The 9,674-nt window shown below is 33.6% G+C and overlaps 2 protein-coding genes across 2 annotated transcripts; both read left to right on the top strand.

Annotated features, from left to right (window-relative positions):
* Positions 1 to 4,793, top strand: LOC116137064 (MADS-box protein defh21-like). Its single transcript, XM_031422753.1, has 8 exons — positions 1 to 16; positions 1,172 to 1,361; positions 2,035 to 2,104; positions 2,213 to 2,377; positions 2,473 to 2,514; positions 2,609 to 2,650; positions 2,758 to 2,995; positions 4,762 to 4,793. The coding sequence occupies exons 2-8, from the start codon at positions 1,174 to 1,176 to the stop codon at positions 4,791 to 4,793; spliced, it is 777 nt and encodes a 258-aa protein (XP_031278613.1). The 5' UTR covers positions 1 to 16; positions 1,172 to 1,173.
* On the top strand, positions 4,739 to 9,458 carry LOC116136977 (coatomer subunit delta-like). The gene is made up of 11 exons (XM_031422664.1): positions 4,739 to 4,802; positions 5,613 to 5,652; positions 6,115 to 6,338; positions 6,677 to 6,919; positions 7,017 to 7,194; positions 7,487 to 7,791; positions 7,882 to 8,080; positions 8,172 to 8,325; positions 8,439 to 8,501; positions 8,597 to 8,693; positions 9,232 to 9,458. Exons 1-11 carry the CDS (start codon positions 4,800 to 4,802, stop codon positions 9,319 to 9,321), a joined length of 1,596 nt encoding a protein of 531 aa, XP_031278524.1. The 5' UTR covers positions 4,739 to 4,799; the 3' UTR covers positions 9,322 to 9,458.
* The last annotated feature ends 216 nt before the right edge of the window (positions 9,459 to 9,674 follow it).

The raw sequence follows: 9,674 nt of genomic DNA, 5'->3' as shown, positions 1-9,674 counted from the left end.
GAAAGAAAAAGAGCTAGTATAGTGCTTAATGAGTAAGGCATTAGCATGGTGAAACTTGACAGGCACTAACACGGATTCATAATGGTGCACTTTGTTTGTTCATTAAAAGGGATTCCATTCTGGGTTACTCTGGTTTTCGCTTTCAAAAGCTTGAACCTTTCCTAATTCGGCAAATTTCAAAAGCAGAGAGTGGTTAACAGTCAAAACATTAGAGATCAGATCATGATCATATCTCCTTTTCAGATTATTGTTCCTTCTTCCATTATTGATCTCTGAAGTTATTATTATCATCTTTAAGGTACAGATTTGACCTTCGTAGAGAAGTTGTTATAGTCCAATTATATGTGCTTAACCATGGCCACTGATGATGGGCCACAACAATCACCACCGTTGTTGATCCTTTGTTCTTGATCATGATCATCAACTTTCACATACAAAGACTAATAAGAGTTAATTACATGCTGAGGGTTCATGGAAATTTATTAAGGGATTTATTATATACATTATTTATCGATATACTAGTGTTAGTGAATTTGTAATCGTCATTCGGCGATATGAATTAAAGTAACACATACACTATAAGAAAAATGACTCGAACACGAATTGAACTCGTCGTTAAAACTTTTTTTTCCGACGAAAAAACACTTCATTGCCCTTCCGTTCCCAAAATCAATCGTAGTTCGAGATGAAAAAAATAAGCGAATAGGAAGTAAAACATATATAGGTAAACATTAAAGTACAATTGTGGGGTGTACTTAAACTGAACCAATTTGAATACAGAAAGGTAGCTCAAAGGCAATTGGCACATAATTACTGAGTCGTCTGAGTACATGCATGCAATTAAAGGCCCTTTGGTAAATTTTCTTAAATGGAAGGACACCAGGAAGTATACAATATTCCTATATATATATATATATATGTATAACCTCTCTTTAGAAACATCACTTCAAGCAAATTTCCATACAACAAGCAAAGAAGATCAAGAATTAATTAAAGAGGTATCACTTTTCTGCATTCTTTTGCTTCTCTCCCACTTATTATTAGGGTTTTTAGTAACCCAGTTTCCATTTTTCATCTTCTCATGAGTTCTTCCTTCCTTATAGTACTTCTTCAACATTAATTATTCGTGTCATGAATTTTGCAGTTTTCAGAATTTAAAGCGGTGTAAATTAAATGGGACGGGGAAAGATAGCCATCACCAAGATTGAGAACCGAACGAACCGGCAAGTTACTTTCTCAAAACGCCGCGTTGGGCTCCTCAAGAAGACGAATGAACTCTCTGTGCTTTGCGATGCTCAGATAGGGCTCATCATCTTCTCCAGCACCGGAAAATTGTTTGAGTATTGTAGTGAAAGTATCAGGTCAAACCCATCTTTCACCTTCCTTTTCATCTTTATTTATTTCCTCTATAATTATATTTCTCTTTCTTTTGCTTCAAAAGTAAGGTTCTTCTTCTTCTTCTTCTTCTTCTTCTTCTTCTTTGCCGGTCATCAATTAATTTTCTGTGTTTTTTTCCATTTTGATTTGTAATTTTTCTCTTCATGGCTTGGTCAGGTCTTCCTTCTTTCGCTGATAATGATTATGGTGTGAGAAATTAACAATTTATAATTATAAAAGGATGAAATAATCATTAACTAGTTTTAATTCTTTGAAAATTAACTCAAATAAATCGTCTTTTAAACTTAAATTGAAGCAGCATGGAGCACCTCATTAATTATTTTTCTGCTTTTTCTTACATTTGATTTGTAATTTTTCTCTTCATAGCACGATAATGTCTTGCTATTTTCATGGAAATGATCGATTTACGATGCAGAAAGAAAATTTCAGTTGAAAAACAATTAATTTGCAATGCTTATTCTGAATCATTTACAGTCAATTATAGCATGATCAGCAATTAATTATTTGGTATATTTAAGGATGGAATAATATTTTATTAGCAAAGAATTACTCTTCTGGGTAATTAATGTTTTCATGACTGAATTAGTTTTAATTCTCTGAAATTTAAATCAAAATTTGGACATAAATTTGAAGCAGCATGGAGCAACTCATTCGAAGGTATCAGCTGGCCAAAGGAATGAGAATTCCAGAGACCATTAATCACGATGTGGTAAACCCCTTTTATTCAAATTATTTGTGGCTATTTTATAATTATATGGCATATATAATTAATTAAAGTTTGGATTTTTAGTTTAATTTTGACTTCAAATTGCAGAGCCAAATTCATAATGAATTAAGAAGAATGAGGAAGGAAACCCAGAATCTTCAACTGAGTCTCCAACGCTACACTTGCGATGACTTGAGTTCTGTGAATTATCAAGAACTGGCTGAACTTGAACACCAACTAGAACACTCAGTTATCAAAGTTCGAGCCAGAAAGGTTTTTCTTCTTTAATTCATTTAATTTCTTTACATAATTAATTCAGATATAGACTCTTCTAATTTATCAAAAACTACTGATTATTGGGCATACAGTTTGAGCTCTTACAGCAGCAGGCAGATGATCTGAGGACGAAGGTGACTCTACAATTATATATTCTCCTTATAAAAATATGAATTTATTGGATCCCTAATTTGTAGTTGATTTTAATTTATTGTTGATCATGTCTAGGGGAGAATGTTGGAGGAGGAAAACGAGCAAATCTACGGTCTGGTAAGTGTTCGATCAAGACTAATGAACAAACTATTAATTTGATATTATAATTTAGATTTTTGAGAGATCAGGAACATGAAATGGTTTGATTTGATTCTGTGTTATAGATTAAGGATCATGAGGCAGCTGCATGGCAGCAACAGCAAGCTCAGGCACAGGTAGCTGCAACGTTAACAATGGCGACAAAAATGGAAGAGCCTCGACAAGTGCTCGAACAATTCCCGTTTGCAGGCGAAGCGCAGCCCCGTGGTGTTCTTGAGCTGGCCATTACAGATTGTCAGCCGTATCGCCTTCAGCCTCTTCAGCCAAATCTTCAAGACTTCAATCTTCACTGCCCCAACTATGGTAATTATAAAATCAAATTCCATTATTATATATAGAACTCTTAATTGGCAATGAAAGAACATCATGAAATTTTGGTATGTGTTTTATTTGCAGAATGAGGATTGAACTGGATTCAGATTATGCAGGAAGAAGAAAATGGGATTCATATAAATGAAGACTTTAATTTTATTACTGTAAACAGCTTATTATATATGATTTTAGTGTGTGTTTTGAACTCTGATACTCCTATATATATACATGACAAATAATTTGTTTTATTTGAGGGATTATCTACAGTCACATTGCTACTAACCAGATAAATGTTAATTATGTTGAGAGCAAAATATTTTACTCAAAGCAAACCCACCTAGATTATCATCAATATAAAATACCTAATTAAAATAAATATAAATTTTATTTATCTTTGAATAAATTTAAAGATGGTTATATTCCACATAGATTTACAATTTACTTTATGATTTGAATATTTGATTGAACATTATACGTGATTATATATGAAGAATATAGTACCTGCATAACATAAAAATCAATTTGATACTGTTAGATTTACAATTTACTTTATGATTTGAATATTTGATTGAACATTATACGTGATTATATATGAAGAATATAGTACCTGCATAACATAAAAATCAATTTGATACTGTTTTATTTACAATTTACTTTATGATTTGAATATTTGATTGAACATTATACGTGATTATATATGAAGAATATAGTACCTGCATAACATAAAAATCAATTTGATACTGTTTTATTAGTGAATACACATATATGTAATTCATCTAAGATATAATTTATGATAAATTAGGTACCATCATCCCAAACAAACATGGTTCTGATACTATATAAAAGTGAGTTCGGATAAAACTCACTTCTTAAAGCTAACAGTCTATCAAAATGCGATGATGAAACAAATATAATTTCTAACAATTAAAAATTAAAATCTTTCTGTATTTTTTAATATTGAAGATATGTTTAGTAAATATATCACCATCATTTATAAATTATCACAGCTCTCAAGATTGTATCGAAAACTATATTTTAAAAACTTATATAAACTCATTTAAAAGAAATAAAAAACGTTTTTTCTAATCTTTGTATTACTTATTTTAAAAAAAAATATTTTTATTTAAATTCTAATTTACCAAATCTTATACAACAAAAAAAAAAAATGTCTGAATTCCTACAAAAAAAACAAGGCGGGTACCCAACTGAAAAACCGGGGCCCTGGCCCAAGACATAGTTGGCCTGTCTCGTTTAAATCTTCTAAGTTCAAACCCGAGTTTACAGTTTCTCTTGCTAGTTTCTCTTTGCCTCCGAGGAGGAAGACTGTCACACACATTTGCAGAGAAGAAGATCGAACTCCAGGTGAGTCCCGCACTGATCTCAGCGGTTTAACTTATCTCTGCTGCAATCTCCGCCATCGATTTATTCATGTTTTTCACTCAGATCTCTATTGAAATTATAGATGTTCGATTTTCACCGTAGTTTAATTTTGTTTTGGTATTAGATCTCAGATCAGAGGATTTCAATTTTTTTGTAATTTGCTTTTCATTTCCTACATTTTCTCGTTAACCAAACGGAGGCTTTAATTTTGATTTGTATTATGTGGATCAATGAGATCTTAGTGGAGTTGGATCGGATCTCGAGTTATGAAATTGAATTGTGGAAATGTTAGATTTGTTGAATCATTGAATGTAGTGTAGAGATATTAGATTTATTGTTCATTTGGTTGTTTTACTTGGTTTAATTTGATTTTTCAGGTTCTCTCATCGTGGTTGTTGATTCTGCGTAAGCAAAAATGGTAATTTTTTTCATCATTTTTAATGAAATGAAGTGATTTTATGAAATTTAAATGAATTTAGATGTTGCATATTGTTGTTCTTTACGCAGTTCATTAGTTTTTGAGGCTAATAAGATTTTTCTTTTAACGTACTATTATTGCAAGTTTAGGCTTAGCTTCGTTTTGGTCTGTCTCGGATCAGTATATGTGAATTACAATTGTATGGTTAAATCATAATATGGTAGGCCTGCAAGACTAGAAGACAGGTTTTAGAGAGTATGTGTATTCTAGAAGTGCTCCTAATCTGCTGATATTTATCATTGTAATATGGATTTTATATCATCAATGAATTATTTTTCTTGTTCTGTCCACATATTGAATAGTATCTTTCTATCCCTAAAGTTTTTGCTGGGCTGTACCAGTGTTTTTTTTTTTCAAACATATCTCTTGGTACAAGGTTTTTTTAAGTTCGTGACTAGGTTACTTGAAAAAGAGTTTAAATTGGTTTATCATGTGAACCAAAACTGCTTACGATGACAGAAAGTTTAGAATTTATAAGTAAACTTATTGGAGGTGATTTTAGAGTATTCTGTTATCTTCTTTGCGCATAAAGTAGTTTGGTGAGGGAGTGAATCGCCTGAACAATCAATATTCTCATCATATTGAGTGAGAAAGTCTCCAGACACTCTTGTGCCTGTTTGAGCTTTCTCCAAAACTTTTTTTTGTTGAGATGCTTGTTTCTGGATTTTTGTTTAGTAGAGACGGCAGAATAATCTATTGATCCATTGTTTTGAATGAAAATGTCCTTATTATCTTTTATTTGTGATATAGGTTGTTCTTGCAGCTTCTATTGTGACCAAATCCGGAAAAGGTGAGTTATTTATTTCTTTAAGAAAGCAAATTGTATATTTCGTTTCTTGCTTATGGCCTTCCATAGGATGTTGAAAGTTTTCTACAGCCTCAAAAGAAAAAGAAAAACCACTTTTAAATATCATTACTGTAATAGTCTCGTAAATTTTATTTACAGACTGTGCTAAGTGATCTTTTAATTGATTCATGAACTTTATTTTACATAAGAATGAGGCACTTAAAAAAATGTCATGAAAGGTGGTAGTTGGCTATTAAAAATTATTTGGTATTACATTACAAGCCTGGGGTTAGTTCTTGCTTTCATGGTGTTGGGTTCTATGTCTTCTTCTTTTCTGTCTTCTTCAGTGGTACCTGCTTGTATTTGTTTGCATCTAGGCCATGAACTATTGTTTTGCTTGCTTATGATAATATTTTACTGTGAATTCTTTTTCTTGCTCTTCTTGATATTCTTTATTCCCTGCAGTGCTTGTTTCTAGGCAGTTTGTGGATATGTCTCGTATACGAATTGAGGGTCTTCTTGCAGCTTTTCCTAAGTTGGTTGGCACAGGAAAACAACATACTTATGTTGAGACTGAAAATGTCCGCTATGTTTATCAGCCAATAGAAGCTTTGTACTTGCTACTTGTTACAAACAAACAGAGCAACATCCTTGAAGATCTGGAAACTCTGAGGCTGCTTTCCAAGCTTGTATCCTTTTAAGCTGCTCTTTGTTTACTTTTCATCTTCTTAAATCAAGGTTGACAATTTATTGCTTTTACTTATCGCCTATTATTGATAGGAAAGGTGTCTTCTTTTTGTTGTCATGGATTTACCAGTGTGGATCTGGAACTTGCTTTTCTTGTATATATTTACATTAGGTTATGATTCCTTTGTCATTTCTAGCTCATTACAATTTATTGGTGCATGCCACATATTATTTTTAAATTTTTTAATTAAAGCTTTCAGATCTGTGCATGTCTTTCCGAGATTGTTAATCCCATTAATGTAGAAAAAAAGGTGTATTGTATATTCCTTAATGTCTTCAGGTACCTGAATATTCCTACTCTCTAGATGAGGAGGGTATTTGCAGGACAGGTTTCGAGCTGATTTTTGCGTTTGATGAAGTTATCTCTCTTGGGCACAAGGAAAACGTGACTGTTGCACAGGTCAAGCAGTACTGCGAGATGGAGAGTCATGAAGAGAAGTTGCACAAGCTGGTATTGCAGAGCAAGATCAATGAAACCAAGGATGTCATGAAGCGCAAAGCTAGTGAGATTGACAAAAACAAGGTACTTTTTACGGTTCTGTAGTGGTTCCTTTTCTAATTGGTGGCTTCTGTAGTTTCTTGGGTTGTGTTGCAATTTGAAACTATTATATATTCTGCAGATTGAGAAGAATAGAGGTGAAAAGGGAGGCTTTATTTCCTTGCAGTCGATGGGATCTGGAAGAATTGAGAGTGGCTTTAGTGATATGAGCATTTCTAGTGGTGGTGGTGGTGGTTTTGGTAGTGGTTCTGGATTTGGTTTGAGCACTGATATTGAGTCCTTTTCCACCAAGTCTAAAGGTCTGTGTACTTTAGATGGAATGAATTCTATGAGTTTGCTACTGATTTTTTATGGGTTGTGGATTTTGTTGACATACATGCTGTATGTTAGCAAATAAACATGCATTTCAGCTAAATAATTGAGAATTCCTTTTGAGTTGCTAGGCAGATAGGTTATACTTTGTTCTGTCTTTAAGATATCTGTATGGTGCCTTTTTGTGGAAATCTGTTTAATGAATCTGTTTCTGGACTGCTTGATGATTTGTTTTTGAACTGAAGAGAATTCTTATCTCTTATATATTTGCATCATTAGGTCGTCCACCTTCATCTGCCACAGCTCCTCCTAAGGGTCTTGGTATGCAGCTTGGTAAATCCCAAAGGACAAATCAATTCTTGGAATCTCTGAAAGCAGAAGGCGAAGTGATTCTTGAAGATGTGCAGCCAAAAGCAGGCCAGCCAAGATCTGCTGCTCCACCATTAACTGATCCTGTCACTTTGACGGTTGAGGAGAAACTCAATGTGACTTTGAAACGAGATGGTGGGATGAGTAACTTTGATGTCCAAGGAACTTTGTCTCTCCAAATTCTTAATCAAGAAGATGGTCTTATCCAAGTTCAGGTACTTGGAATTGATGGTCTTATTCAAGGAACTTTGATGGTCCATGTGATTTTGCTGTTGTTTATTACAATATATCCTGTGTTATTTCAGATTGAGACTGGAGGGAATCCGGCCATTCTTTTCAAAACCCATCCTAATATGAACAAAGAACTCTTCACCAGTGAGAATATACTGGGCTTGAAGGACCCTAATAGGCCTTTCCCCACTGGCCAAGCTGGTGATGTGGGAGGTGTTGGTCTTTTGAAGTGGAGAATGCAAAGTGTTGATGAGTCAATGGTGCCATTGTCAAGTGGGCTCAAGTCTTTCACTGAATTTTCTCTCTATATCATTTCTTTTCTATGCTAAAAGCATTTATGTGGATTTATATTTATCTATTGCAGTTAACTGCTGGCCCTCTGTTTCTGGAAACGAAACTTATGTGAGCATCGAATATGAAGCTTCATCAATGTTTGACCTGCAAAATGCTGTAATCTCAGTACCTCTTCCCGCTCTCCGAGAGCCACCAAGTGTTAGGCAGATTGATGGAGAGTGGAGGTAAGAAATTTGATTTTGTATACTTTTTGAGTTTTGGATTTTAGTTATCTTTCCTTCTATTTGTCATGACAAGAATATGTGCCTTCAACACTAGCATTCCTTTTGACTTTCAGGTATGACTCTAGAAATTCTGTCTTGGAGTGGTCGATACTTCTCATTGATAACTCTAACCGCAGGTCAGTGATTACTATACTTTCACCTTCATGAGTTACATATTCTCTTGTTCAGTGTAAGTGCATAAAATTGATATTGTACTCTACTGAATATGCAGTGGATCGATGGAATTTGTTGTGCCTCCAGCTGATTCATCAGCTTTTTTCCCCATCTCTGTGCGGTTTTCAGCTACCAGTACATACAGTGACCTTAAGGTTTGCTTGACATTATAATTTGGTTTTTTGTTATTGTCTCAATGAATAATAATATGTTTTCATCTCTTTTTGTGGTTACAATCTTGTGGTAACATCATAAGTTCGCTAAGTTTCTGGTATTATTTATATGCTCCTGTTGTAATATCATTTTCAAGCATAAATTCTTACTATGGTGTGCACTTCATAGTGGAACTTATTTTAAATTGAATTCTGTTCTGAAAGGGCTCGTCCTGCCCTTGGAAACTATTATGTATTTAAGTGATCAAACCGATGTGAAGGTATAATAGATGTTGTAAATTTCACCGTAACCTCGACATTTTCACAGCATATGATGATATTTATGGTGGTGATCTATTAGGTTTAAACCCATTCTGTACCCGTGGAGGTTTTGATGTGCGCTCATTTTTTTGCGGTCATCAATATGTTCTTTTAGATACTATATAAACGAAATAGATAAATTATTCATTCCCTTTAACTTTTCCGCCTCTGGTTTTCATTTTCTGTTTTGATTTTTAACTCAAAATTGTTGTTGCTGCAGGTTGTAAATATCCTCCCCCTAAGAGGCGGACCTTCTCCCAAGTTTTCACAGAGAACGGTTTTGGCCACAGAAAATTACCAAGTTGTGTGATCGCTTCTTTCTGAATTTCATGCACGGGGTTATGAGAGTTTCCATTGGCATTCTTAGAGTACACTTTGAATTGTATGGGAGTTTGACAATTAGCATTTTTTTTTCTTTTTACATTTTTTGTTACCCATTGTATAAGTTTAGAGAGACCTGTTGCTGCTCTTTTTATCTTATTGACCTAAAATTTTCATGTTATGAATAGTTCATCTGGGCACAATTTTATAGTATTAAAGATTCATAATGACCAAGTGAGGCATATTTTTGAATTGATCAATTATGACTTGTTGTGTTGAATTATGAGAGAAAGTTTATAAAATTGAATTATAAGTATAATGTTATTTTTTTAGTTATTTTCT

The sequence above is a fragment of the Pistacia vera genome, unplaced genomic scaffold (assembly GCF_008641045.1).
Source record: "Pistacia vera cultivar Batoury unplaced genomic scaffold, PisVer_v2 Contig320, whole genome shotgun sequence".
In the NCBI taxonomy this organism is placed as follows: domain Eukaryota; kingdom Viridiplantae; phylum Streptophyta; class Magnoliopsida; order Sapindales; family Anacardiaceae; genus Pistacia; species Pistacia vera.
The sequence above is the reverse complement of the archived record's forward strand: the minus strand, read 5'-3'. Positions and strand labels throughout refer to the sequence as shown.